The sequence below is a fragment of the Protomyctophum bolini genome (assembly GCF_963924005.1).
Source record: "Protomyctophum bolini genome assembly, chromosome: 17".
Classification (NCBI taxonomy): domain Eukaryota; kingdom Metazoa; phylum Chordata; class Actinopteri; order Myctophiformes; family Myctophidae; genus Protomyctophum; species Protomyctophum bolini.
In genome coordinates this window covers 19,613,197-19,637,261 of record NC_137878.1, presented here as the reverse complement: position 1 = coordinate 19,637,261, position 24,065 = coordinate 19,613,197, and the positions used below count along the sequence as shown (strand labels likewise).

General features: G+C 46.5%; 2 protein-coding genes across 5 annotated transcripts in view; both read left to right on the top strand.

The window, feature by feature from the left end:
- Window positions 1-9,557, top strand: part of rprd2a (regulation of nuclear pre-mRNA domain containing 2a) — a 28,503-nt gene extending 18,946 nt beyond the window's left edge. The window contains exons 9-11 of one of the 4 annotated variants that reach the window (XR_013965692.1): window positions 1,384-1,578; window positions 3,546-6,456; window positions 9,427-9,557. Coding sequence is in view for 3 of the 4 variants with exons in the window: in XM_080788063.1 (XP_080644189.1) it covers window positions 1,384-1,578; window positions 3,546-6,028 (2,678 nt within the window). In the remaining variant the exon portion in view is untranslated. Of the gene's footprint in view, window positions 1-1,383; window positions 1,579-3,545; window positions 7,172-9,426 lie in introns of those variants that run through there. The other 3 variants (XM_080788065.1, XM_080788064.1, XM_080788063.1) reach the window with 3 other exon arrangements.
- Window positions 9,558-12,802: 3,245 nt separating this feature from the next.
- celf3a (cugbp, Elav-like family member 3a) overlaps window positions 12,803-24,065 on the top strand; it is a 30,063-nt gene continuing 18,800 nt past the window's right edge. The window contains exons 1-3 of the mRNA XM_080786817.1: window positions 12,803-12,957; window positions 13,848-14,106; window positions 15,443-15,525. Of these exons, the coding sequence (XP_080642943.1) occupies window positions 13,962-14,106; window positions 15,443-15,525 (228 nt within the window). The 5' untranslated portion in view covers window positions 12,803-12,957; window positions 13,848-13,961. The remainder of the gene's footprint in view (window positions 12,958-13,847; window positions 14,107-15,442; window positions 15,526-24,065) is intronic.

The window sequence follows — 24,065 nt, the reverse complement described above, 5'->3', positions numbered from 1 at the left end:
GGGAAGCTTTTGACCCTCTCAGTTAAGTATACACACACATAGCGTTAGCCCATCATGCATCCTGTCGCGGCGGCATGGACCCATAGCAAACGGCAAAGACAAGCAAGCGCGCACACAGACCTGTTGGTGCCATAACCATGGGAAGGTAAATGTTGTGTTAGCTATATGCTCTAATATCACAACCCCAGGATTAGAACAGCAAGAACACACACAGACACACACGTCACAGCCGAACACACACACACAGACCTGTCGCTGACACAATGGGAAAGTGATCTTTAAGCCGTTTGTTATTTGTGCTAATTACGCAACCTGAATCTCCATGCTTGTGCCATGAAGCTTAAATAAAATCTTTTTTAAGTTTTGCAGCTTTGTGCCTCCGCACAGTGCCCATGTGCAGTGAGTCTCTTAACCCCCCCTCCCCCCCCACACAGTGCCCATGTGCAGTGAGTCTCTAACAGTCGCCCCCCCCCGCACAGTGCCCATGTGCAGTGAGTCTCTAACAACCGCCCCCCCGCACAGTGCCCATGTGCAGTGAGTCTCTAACAACCGCCCCCCCGCACAGTGCCCATGTGCAGTGAGTCTCTAACAGTCGGCCCCCCACACAGTGCCCATGTGCAGTGAGTCTCTAACAACCGCCCCCCCGCACAGTGCCCATGTGCAGTGAGTCTCTAACAACCGCCCCCCCGCACAGTGCCCATGTGCAGTGAGTCTCTAACAACCGCCCCCCCCCCCCCCCCCCCCCCCCCCCGCACAGTGCCCATGTGCAGTGAGTCTCTAACAGCACATGGCCCCCCGCACAGTGCCCATGTGCAGTGAGTCTCTAACAGTCGGCCCCCCGCACAGTGCCCATGTGCAGTGAGTCTCTAACAGTCGGCCCCCCGCACAGTGCCCATGTGCAGTGAGTCTCTAACAGCCGCCCCCCCCGCACAGTGCCCATGTGCAGTGAGTCTCTAACAGTCGGCCCCCCGCACAGTGCCCATGTGCAGTGAGTCTCTAACAACCCCGCCCCCCCGCACAGTGCCCATGTGCAGTGAGTCTCTAACAGTCGGCCCCCCGCACAGTGCCCATGTGCAGTGAGTCTCTAACAGCCGCCCCCCCCAGCACAGTGCCCATGTGCAGTGAGTCTCTAACAGCCGCCCCCCCCAGCACAGTGCCCATGTGCAGTGAGTCTCTAACAGCCGCCCCCCCCAGCACAGTGCCCATGTGCAGTGAGTCTCTAACAGCCGCCCCCCCAGCACAGTGCCCATGTGCAGTGAGTCTCTAACTCATGCTAACAACGTCTGAATTGTACGTACTGTCTGAAGATCAGCTATTGTTGGTAAGCAACACTGTTGATGTATATATTGAGCTTGAAGTTTAACATGTGTCTCTCTTCTCTAGGAGCCTCTGTTGAGACACCTTCTCCAGGTCCTGGCGCCGGCTTCTTGTCGGCACAAACCGCAACGTTGCCTCCTGCCTCAGTCCTGCCCAAGGACGCACGCTCTCTGGTCAACATGCTGTCCAAGGTGGACATGACCCCTGCAGACCTCCTCAATGCTCTGGCCAAAGCCCGCGGTCAAGGCAGTGGAGTACAGGGTGAGATGTTCACACATGTCATCTGTCTTTGTTTGTTTCAAGAGCATTTAACAGAGCATTTAACAGATATATGCTTTTTTTTCTTTTTACATTTAGCCTATAATTACATGCCCAAAATAGGGATGACAGGTTGAAAGTGGTTAAATCTTTATTTTGCCAAGTAAACTCAGCAACAAAAGTTCAGAAATGTATATTTGGTCTATTATTTCTCCACTTTTATAATACCAATTGGTATTGTACTTTATATAATTTGAATCGTTCATTAGTCACCTTTACAACGATAGATTGTATAGATTGTAAATAAGAGGCGTTCGTGAAATGAGCAACTCAGCTAAACGTGCTTGGTATTCAACCCTTGCTTTGAGTTGCTTAGTGGATTGGATGATTGCATTATCCCACAGTAATAAGGGGGGAAAAAACATATTGGCCATTTTTATACTTTATTTATTTTACACTGACTCAGTGTTGGAACTCTGTAGCAGGTGGAACATCCAAAAGCTGCTGCAACAGCTTGGCAACCAGGTTTGAACCCTTAGCTCACCAAGTCGAATACCCTCTCCACCACGACTTCGCCTCGGCGGAGGCCAACCCCCACCGGAGACTAATCCGACCTTCTCCCGAGCACACGGACACAGCTCTCGCTTTGGGTGTACAGAGATTGGATGGCCCTCAACAAGGTCCCCCTCACCCCATACTCCCGCAGCACCTCCCGGGGGACCTTCTCCAAATCCACAAAACACATGTAGACCGGATATGAATACTCCCTCCCAGGCCTTCTCCAGGATCCCTGCAAGAGTATAGATCTGGTCAGTAGTTCCACGGCCAGGACGGAATCCACATTGCCGATAGTCGAACTTCAGATTCAGGAGGAGCGATGTGGATAAAATACAATACCAATTGGTATTATTAAAGTGGAGACAGTCACATAATAGACCAAAGTTAAGTTTCCTAACTTTTGTTGCTGAGTTTATGTTGCATGTGCAAGGGAACAGTATTTAACTTGGTGAGGTTGGCGCATTGTAACAACAACATAAACAAATAAAACATTTACTTTAACGCTTTCAAAATAGTGACCCAGGGTGCCCAATGTTATTTTTGTCTTGTTTTTGATTGAAAATCACAAAATGAATATATATTTTTTTTACCACTGACGTCCTGGGCACCGCATACGGTAATTCCTGTAGACGTCTTGGACACAAAGGGCTGTATTTTGCGTGTCTTAAGTACCAGGTCTTATTACCTAACTTGAGTAAAATAAAGACCTGGAGGCGTGATCAATGCTCTTTGGCCACTCAGAATAGCCAAAGAGCATTGATCACGCCTCCAGGTCTTTAGTTTACTCAAGTTAGGTAATAAGACCTGGTACTTAAGACACGCAAAATACAGCCCAAAATGTGTTTTAAAATGCAAGACAGCCTTAATAAGAACTATACAGTTTTGGAACTAGTAAGTTACTATGTCTGTAGTTTGTGTACATGGCTAAAATGTACACGCTCACAATGCTTTCCCGCCAGGTGTTGTTACCTTGTAGATAAGCTATTTTCACAATAAATTAAAAGAACTTCATCGGAGAGCGCAATCTGAAACATTTATCACAAAAAATAATTGATCCCTTTCCTCCTTCTCAGCCAATCACAAGTCGAGTCCTTACCAGCCCATCCTAGGGAAAACAATATGATGGCATCCAGGTGATCTAAAAAGGTCTCTGTTCTTACTCAGGGCTTTTTCATAGTTATGCTCCTGTCTTTGTTATAAAGAGTTGCTTGATTCTCCATCTGCCCAGAGAATGACTGTTGGATGCATTTGTCCCATGTGCACTGGAACCACTTCAAAATCAGTCAATTCTACAACAATTGACAAAATAAGAATATGGTAAAGCAGTTAGAATGTTTTGTTTATCCCCTTTTCCCAGTAATCTTTCTCTCTCTGTAACCATTTCCCCCTCTGTCTCTTGTCGTTTCCCACAGGTCTCACCTCCTTCCTTACCAATTCAGTTGGAACTGTATCTTCTGACTCATCCAGTACAGGCAAGCCTCCTCCATCCCTCTCCTCTACTCTTGCATCAGCAGTCTCCAACAGTGGCATGTCTCTCCCTTCCACCACACCTGTTCCCTCTCCACCCATCTCCGCTGCGAGGCACAGTCCCCTAAGGGCGACCCTCCAGGAAGCTGCCACCCAGGCACCAGCCCCCCATGTGCCTGCCCATCAGACAGCAGCCCAACCAGCATCACCAGGCCCCTTTGCACCGGTCCCCCGTGCATCAGGCCGCCAGCCGTCCGTCCCCCATGTGCCAGCCCCCCAGACATCGGTCCAGCAGGCAGCAGCTGTCCTGACCTCAAGTGCAGCTTCTGCTCTGCCCTCCCGTGCACCAGCCCCCCTTGTGCCTGCCCCCCAGGCACCAGCGCACCAAGCGCCAGTCCACCAGGTACCTGTCCCCCGTGCACCAGTCTCCCATGCTCCAGTTCCCCATGTACCAGTCTCCCATGCGCCAGTCCCCCAAATACCAGCCCCCCAGGCGCCAGTCCCCCAGGTGCCAGTCCCCCAGGTGCCAGTCCCCCAGGCGCCAGTCCCCCAGGCGCCAGTCCCCCAGGCGCCAGTCCCCCAGGCGCCAGTCCCCCAAACACCAGTCCCCCAGGCACCAGTCCCCCGTGTACCAGTCCCCCGTGCACCAGCCCCCCATCTGCTAGCCTCCAAGGCACCAGCGCCCAAGGCAGCACCTATGCTGACCTCAGCTTCTGCTCTGGTCTCGGCTCTGCACAGAGACATGGATCTCTTGGCCGAACCGGAACCGGAACCGGAACCCTCACAGAGCCTGGATTCCAAAATCCACAGCTTCCTGCATGGGAATCCTGGTTTCAGTTTTAGCCTGGGCTTTGCCTCTGATGACCCCTCCCTGGGAGGCAGCCCGGTAATTGGCACAGACACCCGGGACGGGACCCCGGTGAGGGATGAAGGCGGGGGCACCCCTACTCAAGACGAGATCATGGACAAGCCAGCTGTGGATGCGTTTGAGGCCAGCACCAAGCAGCCGTCCACCGTGGACGCAGCTGCAAAAACAACAGAGGGCAAGTTGTCTCCCTCAATCTACCAGACTAGTGCCTGGCAGGACTCCGCCAATCCACAAAAACACGTTCACGCACAGCCAGGGGCGTCTCAAAATGGGCAAGGCTACCAACCATACCCATATGGTACCCAGGAGGGGGCGGAGCATGGAACGGCAGCACCTGTTGAATGCTACCACCAGATTGCAGGACAGGCGGTGGGCCCAACACTAGGCGAGCGAGGCCCCATCAATACAAGCGGTAATGAGAGAGGGGTGGGCATGGGAGGTTGGTACAGTGGCATATACCCTGATGGAAGCGTCCTGCCCCCTGGTGGCTGTAGTGTGGCAACCCCAGGAGGAAACAATGAACACCAGACATCACACCTGTACCCTTACCAAGCAGACCAAACACAGGAGCCCCAGGGTTCAGCCTCCCAGCAGGGCTTGTTCAAAGGCATCCTCCCCCCTCTCCCCAACTTGCCACCTCCTCCAAGTGGCTTGGAGGCTCTGCCCACCATGGCTGGCAGTGAGATGGCTCCTCCACAGCGACAAGAGGTGCCCAACGCAGAAGTCAAGGAGGACACGGGGGTTAGAACAGACAGTTTAATTAGTAGGATGGTGATCCACGACCATCAGCATAAATCGATGTTCCATACGGACGATCCCCCGTATCATGTTGACGTTCACCGTCACCCTGATGGAATTCACCGTCACCCTGATGGAATTCACCGTCACCCTGATGGAATTCACCCTCACCCTGATGGAATTCACCGCCACCCTGACGACATTCACCGTCACCCTGACGGAATTCACCGTCACCCTGACGGAATTCACCCTCACCCTGACGGAATTCACCGTCACCCTGACGGAATTCACCCTCACCCTGACGGAATTCACCGTCATCCCGACGACGTTCATCGTCACCCTGACAACATTCACGGCCACCCTGACATCTTCCAGCCTCCTGACTTGCGGTACCAGGAAGATCGGAGACGCTTCCATGACGATCTTCGGCGGGGTGATATCCTGCTCCCCCCTGATCCTCGCAGACTCCTTGACGAGCCTTTCTATGGTCCAGAGGATCCATACTACGGACCTGAGCCGCACTTTGGCCCTGACGCCTATCAACGCAGCCCCTCTCCCCCCCCCTATGCTCATGGGAGAATGCCGCCGCCACCACCTCATCATGAAATGCTTCTTCCCGGCCCGTGGCCCCGTCACCGCCCCCCTCACCCTCCACATCGTCCTCCTCACCCTCGCGGAATACTGCGTGGAGGTCCACGACCCCTTCTCCAGCCGTTCCATGGGCCAGATCCACGGCTACAGGGCAAACGTCCTCCGAGAGGAGGTGGACCCGGTGGCCCGATGTTCCCCCAAAAAAGACCCTACCTACCCCCACGTTTTTGACTTGACCAGTTGCCAAACGGGTCCCTCTTGTCATGGTGACAGAGGTGAGACTTTTCTCTACATCTGATGAATTGGCCTTGAGACAGGGAGATGTATGGCCAGCACTTGGATGTGAAAAGGAGAGGATGGAAGGGGGGGGGAGAGAGAGAGACTTCAAGTGGACTTAAAATCAGCATGGCTCAGAGCAGTGAGTTGTGCACGAGAGTCATGGAGCATTCGGAAGAAGAGTTTAACAGTGGGGCTCAGAGCCATCAGTTGTGCGTGAGAACTTCATGGACCAGTTGGAAGAAGAGTTTTCAACTTGAACGTCCTTGTGAAGAGCACCAAACAAGAAGCTAAGAAGAAAATGCCACAGATGAAAATGAAAACAGCTTCTGAGAAGATTGTCAAGCTGAAGTTTGAAGACTGAAGATAAAAGGAAATAAGAGGTGGATATATACATACATACATATATAATATACATATATACAGTATATAATTCACTTTCTTTCTTTTTTTTTTCAGTTTGTTCTAATATAAACCGTTGCTTTATCTAGAACCTAGAATTCTTACTCCCTTTGATATAGCTTCGTGTGCATGATGAGCCGTTGTGCATGCAGATGCGTGAGTATTCTGGGAGTAGAAGATGACCAGTTTTCAGTTCAATGCGAATATATTTATTTCATGGGAGGGGATCAACAAATGAATGTAGGTGATGCAATGATTTTGCTGTTCGCTTTTCAGTAAGAAGTTGTAGCCCCCACTTCCTCTCTCTTCCATATCGTAATCCTTAATTTTGCTAAAACGACAGCGTGTTAAAATACACTTTGAGGACGTGAAAACTGAAAAGTATATCGGTGTATAGAGTTTTATGTTCTTTCCACGTTTTATGTTCTTTGACTTTGATTGTTATTTGTGAAACTATGCTTCCTTCGCCCACTGCGTTAGTCTTTCGCCAACGAGTTTCACGTCTCGTTTAGTTGTTTGTAGAAATGCTAGCACAAGTCTAGTTAAAGGGAGACAAATAAGTCCTTTGGAGAGAGCTTTTTCTTCTTTTTAAATCGACTCAGAAGAAAGGAGGTCCATTTTCTGCACTGGATGAAGACTCTCGCCTTCACCTTCATTTTACTTGTTTTGTCTAATAAAACCTAATTTTGAAAACTGGTGTTTTGCTTTGCTCTACTCTGTGATGGAGTCACACTCCTGCCTGAAACCATCACCCCACAAAACTTTCAATATGCATGCATATCCTAAAATTATGTCCTGTATGTACTTGGCCAAGAGAAAAGAGAAAATATTTAAATTAGGCTAATTGGGCCATTTAGAATGACTATTTAAAGATTTACTAATCTTTAAAAGGATTTAATCTAATTTATGAGCATTAGGAAGCGGGTGGGAAATGTTATCTTGCAGAGCAAATGTTGAATCAGATTTGTATATTCCCTGTAGGGTTCATAAACTGTTGAGTGCTACCAAAATGGGCTATAATTCACAAAAAAACTGAAGTAATGTTTAACATAAAGGAGAATGGCTATATGTCACTTTGTTTTCTAACCTTTAATGCAAAATGTTAATGTAAATAACTTGATCTCTGGGACTGCACGACTAGCATTTCATACCAATTTACTACCATGTTTGACTTGACAAAGCTTATTGATATTTAGCTGCACTTGGCTTTTTAAATGTTGACCCTAACAAGCTTTCTCAGAAACCAGTGACCCTTTGTCAAATCAGAGCCAAATAAAGACCTGCTGATGGTGGATGCCCATTATATTGTAATCATATCTCCAGAGTTGATTTAATAACCAGTAATGTAGTTTGACAGGCAGTCTCAGTAGATCTCTCCTCGGTAATTCTGACTTTGACGGGAAGTAAAGATGAGTTAAAGCAAGGTTATGATATCCTCGTGAAATATTCAGGCACTAGCCTGCCTCAACTTGAAATATCGTCATTTTGCTCAATTGATTTTCTTCATTGATTAAATACTAATGTCAGAATCGATCTAACCCATACCTCGCCTATAGGATTTTTTAAATTCTAATTATATATATATATATATAATACTAAAAAATTAAGATTCTTGATGGAAAATTACATCATTTCTGTCCAATCGTATATACATTTTTAGGGCTTAGGATATTGGCGTTTTAGAAAAGTAAACATTGTTTAGAGCAGTATAGGCTTAATAACCTATACAGTTAAACTTTACTGTAAGAGTAAAAATTGTAAACTCGTCATTTTCCAAATTCAAATATGTGAACTTTACAAAACTAGGATAATTTGAAACTGTCATAAGATTTGCATGACAAAGTATGTTTTAAAAATATATGTTGAATTACATTCATAGCTTACTAGTGCAAAGTTACATTTTGGGGGGCTGTTGGGTAAAATGTTCTGTAGCAGATCTAGGAAGAAATTATACTTTAAAAAAAGAGAGAAAAGAAAACAACCAATTAAACTAACCAAACATAGGTATTAGTCTTCAAAAAAAGTTAAAAAATGCTAACTTATTGAAATCCATTTGCTATAGTCCACAATCAATCATTTGAAATATAACTAGTTTTATTTCTCATCTTTTTACCAACTCAACTAAAACAAATGGTGACTTCCTGTACGATGACAGTTAATACAGATATTCCTCGTTACTTGGCTTGTACAATCTTTTAGGTTACAATCCTCGAGTAGCGTGTCCGTCAAAACGTCTTTAGTTTATAGTGTAACCACGGGATAATTCGTGACGTGCAAGTGAATATACAAATTCAGCTCTGTTAGTTCATTTCATCCAGTCGACGCCAGATGTCAGTAAAGCGTCTCTATCACCGTGTTGTTGACTTGCAGTATAGCCTACGCTCCTCCTCGTCGTCGGTCAAATGAAATGCAAGCTACAGTCTGAAGCTAAACATCCCGTTGGATCATGATAGAGGAGATTTGGTAATGGCCTACTAACTACGGGACGCGTCGTACGCGTCCATAGTTTTCAGGGTAGGCTAAATGACGGGTTAGTGTTTGTTCATCCGCAGGCCTTCATTCGCGTTTGCCCATCTATAGAAAGCAAGAGATTAAGCATTATATAGCCTTATACACGTAGACTGTAGACTTACAGGTCTTCGGGTTCATTGTCCAAAATTGTGTGTATGCGTGCCCGCGCGCGTGCGTGTGTAGGCCTATAGATACGATATATATATGTTATCAGTATTACTGTACACATGTACATAGGAGGCTACTGCATGTGTTTATACACACGCACATCTCATTATAGGGAATTTGTCAATTTTTATAGGAAGTTCAAGTTTTGGAAAAACTGATGTCTTTATCACTTAATGTAGGCTACCTCGCCTTGACGCCCTCCCATAGTATTTCATCATCTCTCTTCCCCTTTCCTCTTCCTACTCCCCACCCCCACCACCTGTCTCCTGTAGGACTCCAGAGCTACACCTTGATGTCTCTCTAATGTGGTGCCAGCAGCTTCTGAGACGAGATGTAAGAAGGAAGGTCTCCTAGTAGAGATGGAGCTTGTGAACAGAGGAGGAGTATTGTGTCCTCCCCATGGTAACGACCCCGCAAGCTCTACACAGCTCTGCTTTTCACTCTGCCATTTAAGAAATAGAGACATTCTCTGCAAGAAAATGGTAGCATTTGATTTCAATGTTGAGATTGATTTGTGCGTGCGTGCGTGTGTGTGTGTGTGTGTGTGTGTGCGCGTGTGTGTGTGTGCACTGTGCAGGACTGAACAGAAGACCTTGACAAGAGCCACAGGAGAGTGGAGTGGATGAGTGAGACTGGCCTGTGAGTGAGTGACAGTGTAAGTACAGCCCAAGATGATAGAACATTGATCTATGCCTCTCTCTGAGTCTCTGTCTCTCTTTCACACCAGAAGTGCATGCATTAAATGGCAAATGTGTGCTTCAGAAAACATGTTGTTTTGTTCATAGAATGTGTTCACGTCATGTGCAATAAAGTATTACCTTGTATATTTTTAAAAATACTGTTTCAAGTCCTTATTTGTTTTTGTGCCTCGACAGTCTGGCCTCTTTGTGATTGGTTGTTTGTGTATATATATTCTCATGCATTGTTTGATCCAGTGGAAACTGGAAAGTGTATGATTTAGCTGTTGCAACCATTACGCACAACGTCAAATTATTCCCTGCAATTATTCCTTCTTGGTAGACTAATGAGTTTCTCTGTGAGATTCTGATTTTGTTATTTCCATGCAGGGGAGAAATTCAGTCATTGCAGCAAAGCTACATAAATGTGGATGTCCACAGAAGAGGGGTTGCAGTATCATCAATACATCTAATCCAGGGGTGCCCACACGTTTTGGACAACTTTTAAAATGACCAGCTCAACATGATCTATTGAATAGATCATGTTGATTTTTTTTTTCCAGTTTTTATTTATTTATTTATTTTATTCAGGGTGGGTATAGAATAGATTCTATTCTATACCCACCCTGAATAAAATAAATAAATAAATAAAAACTGAAGGCGGTTTGGAATAGCGGCGCTAAGACAAACACACTTAGAAAGTGAAATAGTGGGGGGAAAGCCTTCCTCCCATTCTGTATGGAAGTGGTAGGTTTTCAGGTTCTTTATAATGCTATACTGACTCTGGAAAACAAAGCATTTCTCTACATTTAGAAGCCGTGAAGGGAGCCGACAGGCCCTTGTCAATCAATCAAGTCACCTTCAGTGGCAGATGCCAAAAAGAGCGGTTTTGTTTTTATATTTAATTATAATTATTTGGGGCATAAAGGGCAGAAAGCCTACTTTCCTTAGTGGAAGCACTCTGAGCCCCCACTACACATATAAAAGGTACTTTTTGGCCAAAAAGGGATTATTTTTCCACAGGGAAAAAATACTTTGTTACTCCACTGCGCCCTCTACCGATATTGCCAAGAGAAAACCCTCATAGAGGGAAAAAAATCCCTTTCTGGCCAAAAAGTACCTTTTGTGTAGTGGGGGCTCATAGTGCTTCCACTAAGGAAAGTATAGGCTTTCTAATGACACAACCCCTCTTTGTATTGGTGAGTAGCAAAAATGTTATTTTTTATTTACGCTAAAGACGAGAGGCTGGTCTGCATTTATGTGAGCCCCGGAAGTCATCGGTAACATATAGCTCTAAATGAAACTGCATTAGAGCTATGGATAAGAGCTAGTACTACACCCAAGTAATAGGCCTGTTGTATAACAGCAGTGCAGGATCATTCCATATTCTGTGTGAAATCCTTTGTGACACTACTTTAATGATGTAGGCACAGTAGTTCAGTACACTATATACTTTGTAAGATTATACCCAGGCTGGAATCACTCTTAAGTCCCTGCAGGGACCGTTCATTGGAGTAGATTGGGGTTGAAGTGTCGAAGGGCGGATATAGGATTTAGGGACAAATGACAGATGGTTAGGTCTCACCATTCGAGGCAAAGCCGAGAAGTCATCTGGGTACAGCAGAGTGAAATACACACACACACACACACACACACACACACACATCCACACAACAGGGATTGAGTTCTAAAACTAGGCTATATTATATAAATGCAGGCCCTTTGCAGGAAGAGTGTGTATTTGTAATAAGTGATGAAATGAGTGTGTAACATTATATGTGTGTGTGTGTGTGTGTGTGTGTGTGTGTGTGTGTGTGTGTGTGAGAGAGAGAGAGAGAGAGACACACACCGACCGACCCAGCTGCGAATCGTGACTGAATCATCCCCTAGTTTTTAAGTCTGCGCATGTCGGGTGTGTGCCGTCATGTGGGCTCATTGTTTACATCATGCCCGAGTCCAGCTTGGATTTCATCTCGTTGTGGGCGTGTGTGCCCCCACTGCCCCGTATACGTACGATTACGCATTTGTGAACAAACTGGGGTAAAAAAATAAATATTTGTTCCCCCTGAAAACGTGATTTTTCATGAGAGGCTGGGAACGTACGTGGCAGTCACGACTCACGACGTCTACCCATTTCAGCACCGCGGCCAGCTCCTCCTGCGAGAACAAAAGATGGATTTGCATCCCTTCATGTCAGGGACCATCTGCCTTGTGCACGACCAACGTTGAAAGCATAAAAGCAGGACCATATATACGCGAAAGCTAACATCTGTTGCCCTGCTACACATTTAGCTTTTATTTTGTGCTAGTAGGCTATATATAATGTCATAATACTATTCTGTTATATTCTATCCTATAACCCCCCCCCCCCCCCCCGACACACACACAAACAAACACACCCCTCACTATTTTATGGCAGTAAAATAACTTAAAATTAAAAGATGATGCATGTATCCTTGAATTTTAGCTCATGTTATGTTGATTTAAGATTGACTTGCGTGTTTAGTGTAGCCTACAGGGGTGTCACAAATACATCTTTTTACAAACGTTATTTTCTATTTTATTCTGTATTTATTTAGTCACCCTTTGAGCCTGGTTTGAGGTCTTTTGGCGACGGTCCCCACCGTTGGACATCACGGCTTGTACAACCCAAGGGAGGATGGAAGTGAGATCGACAGGGGAGGGAGACACCGGCTTACGACGTCAAAGGAGGAGTAGCTACCCACACACACGCACGCACTCACACACACTCACTCACACACACACACACACACAAACACACGCGCACACACAGACACACTCACGCTCACACACGCAGACAGAGAGAGGGAGGGAGGGAGACAAGAAGCAAAACCGGGAGCAAGCGACAGCCCCGTTCTATATGTAATCTATTGTGAGGAATTCAAATTATAACACTTCACGCCCTTTTAAATCTGGCGAAAATTGTTTTTCTATTTCGAGATTTATTTATTTCAGTTGGGGCTGGTGTCTGTAAACAGTCGTATAGCGGAGGACAAGGGCTCTGTCAACAAAGACCAGAAAAAAAACAAGAGGTAAATCAAGATAAACACGCTCATGCCGGATAAAGGACCGTCGCTGGATTTGTTAGTTGCGTTGCTATAGGAGGTAGGTGGTCGTATAACTTGTTATTCTAATATTATTCACAGACACATCTATGGAATATTTTTGTTAATAGTCGCAAAATTAAGCGAGGAAAGACGAGAGAGCCAGGAAATTACAATATTTACAGATTAGCCTACATTATTTCGTCATTGAGAAACCAGGTTTATTTTATTATTATTTTTGTCAAATGTGAAATAATAATCGGGCCATTGTTTTTGTCAACCTATCTTGACAAAGAGACCGCAGGGGTCGGTGTGTTGACACGCTGTCACATCGCTGTGTATTTCACTATGATCAGCCCCAAACGCACGAAGGGCGCCACAACAAAGGATTCTGTTTGACTTAGCCAATGTTTATTTATTGCGTTGAACAGTAACCTATTTTTTTTAACCAAAAAACCTTATGTCATCCCTACAGCTATGAATTATGAATATTGATTGCAAACAGTGACATGCCAAGATCATTACACATGCGAGATCACGATTTTATGGCCATATAGCCTACTACTAAATCATCAAATTTTTTATTTTTTTTGTACCTTTCCAGATTTATTATGGGAGTCTGGCCTATACAATTTGTTTAAATGTTTAGAAGCTGATAAATTCATTATTTCAATCTTGTTTTCATTTAAATTCAATGTTTTCTTCCATTTGGATCATCTAAATGTCACAATTGTAAAGCATGTTGAACTACATTCTATTAGGTTTGATATTGCACAGTAAAATCCTGAACGTTCATTTAATCCAGAGAGTGTATACAAATTGAACCAAATGGACACTTTATACGGAGTCCCATTTCCATTTCTATGCCATGCAAGTTCTGTATTTGACAGCATATGTGCTGTTCTTCTGAACATGGAATGACATCTGTCTCGCCGGCCCTGTCGTCCACAGTGTGAAAGCTTCTGTTCTGCCGCCCTCTCGCTGCCTGAGGATTTGGATCCTGTCCGATCCACCTGACTGCTTCCACTGTCACTCCCCCCCCCCCCTTCACCTGCAAGACTCTCAATGAAGGAGGCAGACGCAATCAAGCTCTTCATCGGGCAGATCCCCCGAAACCTGGAGGAGAAGGACCTCAAGCCCATATTTGAACAGTTTGGGAAGATCTATGAGTTGACCGTCATAAAGGACAAATACACGGGGATGCACAAAGGTACGAGAGAGAGAGACGAGTTCTTCAGATGACATCTGTATAGACTCATAGTTTCAGGGTTGTGAAAGCGTATAGCTTATCTGTAGATTTAACACACTCAAAATACTTTGAGTCAGATGTTTCAGGTTGTATAGCCTATCCTATATGGTGCACAAAAGATGAGTGTGGCCTTAAACCCCTAGTAGTTTGGCATAATTTATTCCCATGTGGAATAAGTCTACGTTTCAGGCCCTAGCTACACACAGTGAAATCCTCAATGTTCATTTGTGTGCATGTGTGTGTGCGTGCATACATGTAAAAATGGACCATTTTACCCTCAGCGTTTTAAATGAATATTGAGGATTTTGTTGTAGGATCAGTGCAGTGACCCAGGTTAGATTATGGCACAGAGAATGTCATTACAGCTGCTCATCTGATAGCAGGAGGGGGGAAAATAACTCTCTCCCAGAGTCAACATACACTATCAATCATTTGTGTGGCACACGGAGCAAGTGGAATCACTCCATTAACACTTATAACACCTATTCTACATACATTTCCATATTCATGTTTCTCTGAGCCCTAAAGGTTAATGAAGGCCTTTGCTGTTATGTGACATTGCTTGCTATTAGTGTTATCGTTTGCTAAGATCGTTTCCATATGGCATTAACTCAGAATCAGAGAAATGGAATTAATTGGCAAGTATAAATATAAAGTAGTTTTAAGTACAATTAATGAATGTACAGGGATTCCTTTCGGCGACTCCCCATACTGCTTAGATTCCACCAGAAAGCTATTCATCAAAATGCTATTTGTTTATTTTACTATTAATTTGACCAAAAGAATGTATACACAAATGTGTGATTAACACATTTTCACATCATTGTAGGAAAGATTGTTCAGAGATTTTCAAAAAATTGTGACAATAGCAGATCTACAAGCTCACAAAGCATCACGACATACTTCAAGTTTGTAGATTGGCTATTTTCACCATGCAATGCCATCATACTGTACAATGAAGTATGAAAGAGGGATCTTTTTTAAATATACAAAATATTTATAAATACTAAATATTAACTGAAAAAGGTGTGCCAATCCGAACGAGACAAGACGAGAACTCCTCTAGCGTGCTGTATAAACTGACAATGAAAGCAAGTGGAAGTGCTTTTGGTCTTCCTGGACACTTCAGGCCACTGGCCTTTACCATGAAGCCACAGTAAGCGTCCCTCACATAATCTGTTTACACGTGGCATATGCGGCTGACATTTCAAACATGACATGTTCAGTAAAAATTCGCTGACCTCCATTTAGCACACATACACTGAGCTGCTTGCTGCCTCTCTCCCCCTGTCTGCAGGATGTGCCTTCCTGACATACTGCGCACGAGAGTCTGCCCTAAAGGCCCAGAATGCATTGCACGAGCAGAAGACGCTACCAGGGGTGAGTGTCGTCATTGTCGTCTTCCTGACTTAACCGGCGTTTCTCAAGAGCTTGTGTGTGTGTGTGTGTGTGTGTGTGTGTGTGTGTGTGTGTGTGTGTGTGTGTGTGCGCGTGTGTGTGTGTGTGCGAGTGTGTGTGTGTGTGTGTGTGTGTGTGTGTGTGTGTGTGTGTGTGTGTGCGTGCATGTGCGTGCGTGACTGTGCATGGAAAAAACTCTAAAAAAAGAGAATGCGATTAGTGACATTATTACGCCTCCCTGCACACTGCACACATATCTAGACACATAGTGACACAGGAGGACAAATACAGCACACACACACGCATAGCACAGTCCTGAACATGCAGTGACACTGCAGGGCACACATATGAAGACAAATCATTACATGAGAGACACACACACATGAAGACATGCAGCAACACAGGGGACACACACACACACACACACATAATGAGATGTGTGTGTGTGTGAAGTCGTACACATAGTCGTACACATACATATGGAGACATGCAGTGACACAGGACACTCACAAACACACATATGTAGATCTGCATGTGACAAACATGCGCACGCGCGCACACACACACACACACACACACACACACACACACACACACACACACACACACACACACACACACACACACACACACACACACACACACACACACACACACATATGAAGACGCACAGTGATACAGGGAACGTAAGTGACTTTGACATGCAGGCCTGACTTCCCCTTTAGCTGATGGGGCTTCATTAAAGGGCAGAGGCTGCTCTCCTATGTGGTTCATATGTGATGCATTCAGACACATCCTTCCAGTGAGGTCTGAGTCATCCTGGAATCTGTCTCTGTTCGGAAGAAACCGCTTTGAGGCATACTGACAGTTCTCCTTCTGTCTTCTGTTCCTCTCTCTCTCTCTCTCTCTCTCTCTCTCTCTTATCTCTCCCCCTCGCTCTCTTTTCTACATTGTATTTTGTACTCTCTCTGCCTATCTGCGTCTCTCTCTCGCTCCTCCCACTCTCTCTTAGTCTAATCAAAGTTAAACCTAGCATTATTAGCATAGCCAGGCAGCAGGTGCGCCGTCAATTGACATTTGCAGAGCTAAATATGACATGACAGCTGTGTCTCTATAGAAACACACTGTATGAGAGACGAGGCGACCGAGGGCCCTCCCTGACTCCTCTATCTATGAGACATTTCCTCTACTCCTCCGTATCCTCGCTTCTGTTCCTCTTTTTTTATTTATTAACAAGGGCCTTTAACCGCCGATGAACTACGTCACCGCCGGTATGGCGAGTGACTAATATGTGCCATTGTAGACTATAGACAGGCTGTTTGAGAGGAAGAGACAGAGAGGGGGGTGGGGGGTGGTTTAGGGTACCAGCTATATAAATCCCATTATTAGCATGACAGTAGTGTAACCTCCCTGACCTCTCTGAGGAGCTCAGCATCCAGGTTCCCTGTGGCTAAAACCCCCCGCGTCTCCCGCGGGCGGCCATCTCCCCAGCGGCCCTCTGGCCCTCTCCTTCTCGCTCCCTCTTACCTCTGTAAGCCCCATAAGAGCATCGGGAAACAAGCCGAGCCCCTCACCTCCACCCCCCACTCCCAATCTCAATTGTGAGCCTCCTTCATCGCACCCCTCCCCCCCCCCCCCCTCCCCCTAAAAAGATGAAAACCATCTTATTAGCTGCACACGCACACAACGTGAATGCATACGTACTACACCCAGGGTAGAGGAAGCACCACCCGGCCCTTGCTACCAGCTGTGGTGTAATTGTCGTCTAATTGCACCTGCCCTGCCAAAGAATAATTAACTTTGGCATCTCGTGGCCAGAGCCGTACAAAAGAAATAGCATGAAAAGCAATTAAAGTAGAGCAGAAAGCTCACTGAATATAGATACATGAAGGCAGAGCTTTCCTGATTTCCTATTATATGGCGTTTCTCTTCTCTGTAGAGGAAATGTCGTCTAAAAGGCTCTTTTACATTTCTTTCATTGTTATCTGCTATTAATAAATGGGAGGGTAAAGAAGTGCTTGTCGAAGGAGCGCAAAGAAAATGAAGGAAACGAAAGAAAGGACAGGAAGGAGGCAGGGAGTGAGGGAGAGAGAGAGGGAGGGAGGGAGGGGTAAACAGATGGTGGGATTGGAGTGCACCTGGCTTTGTGTTTAATTTCAGGTGAGAGTGAGTCTCTCTCTCTCTCTCTCTCACTCACTCACTCACTCACTCACTCACTCACACACACACACACACACACACACACACACACACACACACACACACACACACACACCTATAGAGTGACAAAAACACATTCAGGTAAATGTCAAGAGAAAAGACAGAAAGCTCCCCTGAATGAAAGAGGTGAGAGGTAAGGTCGAAGAAAAAGAAAAAGAAAAAGAAAAAGAAAGAAAAGTGAGATTGACGGCATAATGAAACCTTAAGATTTTGTTCCCATAGTCAGTGCACTCTTCATGTCTGTCTTTGGACACCCTGTCCTCCCGTTGTCTTGTCTTGTCTCCCCTGTACTTTATCTGTACGTGCTATCTTCCTCTGGCCGACAGAGGCCTGTTGTCGGGCCGATGTGTCTGGCTGGTCAGCTGAGCAGTGTTGATTTCGTCGACTAAAACTAAGACGAAAAATGTTCGTCGACTACCTTTTTTCACGGAGGAAAACTAAATGGAAACTAAATGAAAACTAGGCTATGATGACTAAAACTAAGACAAAATATATCGACAATTTCGTCAATAAATAAAAACTAGACTAAAATGTTAGGAAGGGACTAGTGGACAAGAGATCCAGTATAAGTCATTTTACACTTGGTTGCATGCTGAAAATAGCAGATCTACAAGCTTTACCCCCTCCTTTTTTACTTCTACACCAAATGTCTTTAGTGTAGAAGCACAAATGGCAGATCTGCTTGTAGTTCTCCTATTTCTGTTATCAAATGCCCAGAATAGGGATGCTAGGGTTCATGTGGTTAATTAGCCAGGACAGTGTGGTGGACAGACAGGAAATTGAGCGAGAGCAGAGAGGGTAAAAGTCTCTTGCCGGAACCGAACCGGCAATGCTGCGACTGTGCGGTCAACATCTCACCCCGAGCAACAGAGGTTCTTCCAAACCTCCAGAACAGTGAAGTGCTGTCATAAATGTTATGTAACCATTTAGCGTAAAAATAAAAACCTGCTCTCCCATACACTATATTCTAGGATCAACTGGCAGCTATCAAGTATAGATCATAGAGCTTAAACTGAAGTGGATGTTGTAAAAGGTATATTCTTTTAGGGTGTAGCAGTGGCCTCCCTCCCTCTCTTTGTGTAAGGATAAAAATGATTGAGTTGTATTTTTAGTTGCCATTACAGTTCATGAGTGCTCCTGTGGGGAGGCTAGAGATATCAGCCCTTATTAGCAGACGGCAGTGGATATCACTCAGGCGGTTTTGCCATTTGACTGACATGCATGTATTGTCTTTTTGACAGATGTTGTCAGTGCTTATAGGAGTGAATTTGTACATTATAAGTCAGCATGCAGAGTCTGTTCTTGCGTGTAGTAGTGCGTGTGCAATGGGGGAGGGGAGGGCAGGTGTTCAGGCTAATGTGGTTTACTGAAGTGGGGGGTGGTGTGTGTGTGTGTGTGTGTGTGTGTGTGTGTGTGTGTGTGTGTGTGTGTGTGTGTGTGTGTGTGTGTGTGTGTGTGTGTGTGTGCGCGTGTGCGTGTGCGTGTGCGCGTGTGCGTGCGTGCGTGCGTGCGTGCGTGTGTGTGTGTGTGTGTGTCCGTCCGTCCAGAGGAAAACATTGTTGGAGTTTGCAGCTTGAATTTGATGGTCTTATGAGATCTTTGTTTGGACAGAAAATCCATTCTCTCAGAACTCTGCATCACCTATCTACAATGTATGGAAGTAAAAGAGTGGTTTCAACTCCTCAGCTCCCACCATATAAGCTGTCCGTATAAGAGAAATGAGCTTAGTTTGTAACTAAAGCCTGACATTAACGCCTTATTCTTACTTCCTCGCACGACAGTGCTGTACACGTAAAATAGCCGATATACAAGCTCACAATGCGATGCGTTGTGAGCTTGTATATCGGCTATTTTCAGTGCGTGACACAGTCATATAATGGGTATATAAATTAGGTTATTACTCAGCCACAACCAGTGCCCAGACAGAGGGGTTTTGTCAATAGTCTAAATGTATTGCATGTAGAGTAATGGTACAGCCTCTTGCTTTTTACTCTGGATAATGAAGCTTGTCAGTCATTTCTGGGCCATTATAGTGCCATTGTAATGGCATTATGTTATAGCTCTAATATAGCTTGCATTATAATAATGCGTTGTGAAAGTGTTTACAATAACAGTATAGATGTACAAACTTGTACTTGTTCCACTACCGTCGCTCAATGCCAGTTATAGCATTACAAATATGTTTATCAGCATTTATACAGTAAAGACTGGCAAATATTATTGAACAGAGGACATGGCTAACAACATGGCAGCCTAACAAAATACGAAGCAAATGTTTAGATCTGGTTTAGACATTTTGGCTATGCAATATTACATTTCCTGGCATATTATTTTCTCAAAACAGCTCCTAAATGGTGCTACAGTATATGGTATTTTCCACCGGAGTACCAGATTGTATCATGTGCACGGTCCACAATTTATATTGCATTCCAAAATGAGATCATAGACATTTGGGGAAAGAATGACTACTTCTGTATATGAAACAGGATTGATAGAACAATATAAATGCTATAGCACACGACCCAAGGCCTTGGTTGGCAAAATGGTAGTACTGTATACATTTTATTTCTATTTCTGAATTAGTGAGTGAATCTAGGCTTTAGGGTAATTATTTCAAATTAATTTGTATTCCTCCTAAATGCATAATATTTTTATATTAGTGGACCTCATACGGTATAGCATCGCAGTCCGTCTGAAACGGTTGACGATGAAGATATAAAGTGCGTCGCTATGAGTGAGCGAGCTGAGTTCATTTGATGGGCTTATTTCTAGAGACTATAGTAAAGTGTGCATTCATGCGTTTATGCATTCACATACGCACGCATATCAATGTGAACCAAGGAGCCGTACAGCAGACACTGGACTCTCTGGGGCTGAAAGAGAAGGTAGCGGTCCAGCCTCCCATGCACATACGTCACTCATGGGCCCAACTGTAGTAATGAATGTAGAATGGACTTCTGGGGGGGGTGGTGGGGGTGTGAATTGAGTTGAAATTGGGTGAATGAAAGGAGGCAGGAGGAGAGGGAGAAGAACGAGAGAGTGGGGGGAGGGAGAGATAGAAATGAATGAAAGTTTGACATAATGAGCAGTGGGTGGCAATGAGAAGGAGGGGGGGGGGGTCTAGAGGGAGGGAGGGAGGGGGAAGGGGGGCTGAGCCTGTACGTTTATCTGCTTAAATACAGACATCTGTTACAGAGAGGGATGGAGCATTTTTTAGAAGCATGGGGGTTATGAGAGAGAAGTGTGTGTGTGTGTGTGTGTGTGTGTGTGTGTGTGTGTGTGTGTGTGTGTGTGTGTGTGTGTGTGTGTGTGTGTGTGTGTGTGTGTGTGTGTGTGTGTGTGTGTGTGTGTGTGTGTGTGTGTGTGTGTGTGTGTGTGTGTGTGTGTGTGTGTGTGTGTGTTCTATAGAGTTGGCACACACACAAAAGGTAAAAGGGCTCGTGGAATGAAACTCATTAGGTTGTTTGAGCTCTGTGACACATGACCAGAGTGGAATCATGGTAGACATGCATGTTTTTAAACTTGTTATACAGTATGCACTGTTTTATTGGTTTTACTCTTTTAATTGTTTTTTCTAATAAAGTTCCAGTCCCAGATATTATTATTATTATTACTATGTGTATGTACGTATATTATACACATATCTGTGTACATTTATTTGTGTTTGTTGCACTATAAGGTAGAATTAAACACTGTACGAAGTGAAGTGAATGGAAAAGCAGTTTATCTTATCAGGCAAACACTTTTTTAAATGCATGGGACTTAAATGGTTAAAGCTATGACATGCAGGCCCAACCCAAACGCACGTGGGAATCCATCCATGATTCAGTCGCTTCGCCTCTTTCTGCTCCATAGATGTTGACATGAATATTTAACACCTGAAAGAGAAGAAACTATTTGTGAGTCAAGGCTGGTGTGGATTCTCTTCATCTTCATGTTCATCTGACAGTAAAAGTCAACGTCATTATCAAACGTTCTTTCTCCCAGCCGCCCAACGTACACCCCACCCTTTAGAGGGAGAGAGTTTAATGTTGTGTGGCGATGAGCGACTCGTCGCACGCACCATTGACACTGAAGACCGGGCCAATGATTGTCGATTATTGAACTGTACTCACGCGGCGCTCTCTGTCCCCCCTGCCCCTGTGTTTGATTGATTCCGTGAATATGTGACAGGTTTCACTTCTGCTACAAGGCTTCCTTTCTGTGTGTGTGTGTGTGTGTGTGTGTGTGTGTGTGCACGCGCGCGCCTGTTTACACTCTACACTCTATCTGTGGCTGTGTGTAGAAACATTAACAGACTATACTTAATGTTCAATGCGTTTTGTCCCTGCCTCTTTGTTGCATCTCTCAATGCGCGCCTGCGCTCTTCCGTGTCTATGAATCTCCTTCTATTTAGCCTTTTCTTTTTTAAATGTCCCTGCTTGTGAATGTGAGTCTCCATCCTGAGCGGTGGGATGGTCCCATGGGTGTGTGTGTGTGTGTGCGTGCGCGTGCGTTCACCGGCGTGTCCCAGCATATACGCGCCTTTAGGATGAGGAGGGAAAAGCAAGAGAGGAGAGAAGGCGGAGGAGAGAAACGAGAGTAGAGCGGCAAGAGGCGGAGGATGTGCGTGTGTGCGTGCGTGCGTGCGTGGTGGGGGGGAGGGGATGGCAGGTTGATTATGGTCGCAGGTCTCGTTGCCTGGAGACGGCAGGGGACGAGGGATGCCTGGTTGCTAGGTAACCAGCGCGATGCAATGACCAGCGCCGCGCGGCGTCGTGCAATGGCGGAGTGGATGGGAGAAGGAGGAGGAGGAGGAGAGGGAAAATTGTCTTTGTGGCCCCCTCCCACCCCATCCTATCCCCTCCCCTCCCACCCCATCCTATCCCCTCCCCTCCCACCCCATCCTATCCCCTCCCACCCCATCCTATCCCCTCCCCTCCCACCCCATCCTATCCCCTCCCCTCCCACCCCATCCTATCCCCTTCCCTCCCCTCCCACCCCATCCTATCCCCTCCCCTCCCACCCCATCCCATCCCCTCCCCTCCCACCCCATCCTATCCCCTCCCCTCCCACCCCATCCTATCCCCTTCCCTCCCTCCCACCCCATCCTATCCCCTCCCCTCCCACCCCATCCTATCCCCTCCCCTCCCACCCCATCCTATCCCCTCCCCTCCCACCCATCCTATCCCCTCCCCTCCCACCCATCCTATCCCCTCCCCTCCCACCCCATCCTACCCCCTCCCCTCCCACCCCATCTACCCCCTCCCCTCCCACCCCATCCTATCCCCTCCCCTCCCTCCCCATCCTATCCCCTCCCCTCCCACCCCATCCTATCCCCTCCCCTCCCACCCCATCCTATCCCCTCCCCTCCCACCCCATCCTATCCCCTCCCCTCCCCTCCCCTCCCACCCCATCCTATCCCCTCCCCTCCCACCCCATCCTATCCCCTCCCCTCCCCTCCCACCCCATCCTATCCCCCTCCCCTCCCACCCCATCCTATCCCCTCCCACCCCATCCTATCCCCTCCCCTCCCACCCCATCCTATCCCCTCCCTCCCACCCCATCCTATCCCCTCCCCTCCCCTCCCACCCCATCCTATCCCCTCCCCTCCCACCCCATCCTATCCCCTCCCACCCCATCCTATCCCCTCCCCTCCCACCCCATCCCATCCCCTCCCCTCCCACCCCATCCCATCCCCTCCCCTCCCCTCCCCTCCCACCCCATCCTATCCCCTCCCACCCCATCCTATCCCCTCCCCTCCCACCCCATCCTATCCCCTCCCACCCCATCCTATCCCCTCCCACCCCATCCTATCCCCTCCCACCCCATCCTATCCCCTCCCCTCCCACCCCATCCTATCCTATCCCCTCCCATCCTATCCCCTCCCCTCCCACCCCATCCTATCCTATCCCCTCCCACCCATCCTATCCCTCCCACCCCATCCTATCCTATCCCCTCCCATCCTATCCCCTCCCCTCCACCCCATCCCATCCTATCCCCTCCCACCCCATCCTATCCCCTCCCACCCCATCCTATCCCCTCCCACCCCACCCCATCCTATCCTATCCCCTCCCACCCCATCCTATCCCCTCCCACCCCATCCTATCCTATCCCTCCCACCCCATCCTATCCCCCTCCCCTCCCACCCCATCCTATCCCCTCCCATCCTATCCCTCCCCTCCTACCTCCGGAAAACGGGAGATGGTAGAGATGGGTCCGCTGATATGTTTACCGTTTGTTCGCCACTGCTTCTCATGGACACCAATGATTGAAATTGGAGAGAAAAGCCAGGCAACAGAAATGTGTCGCCCGTGCGTATA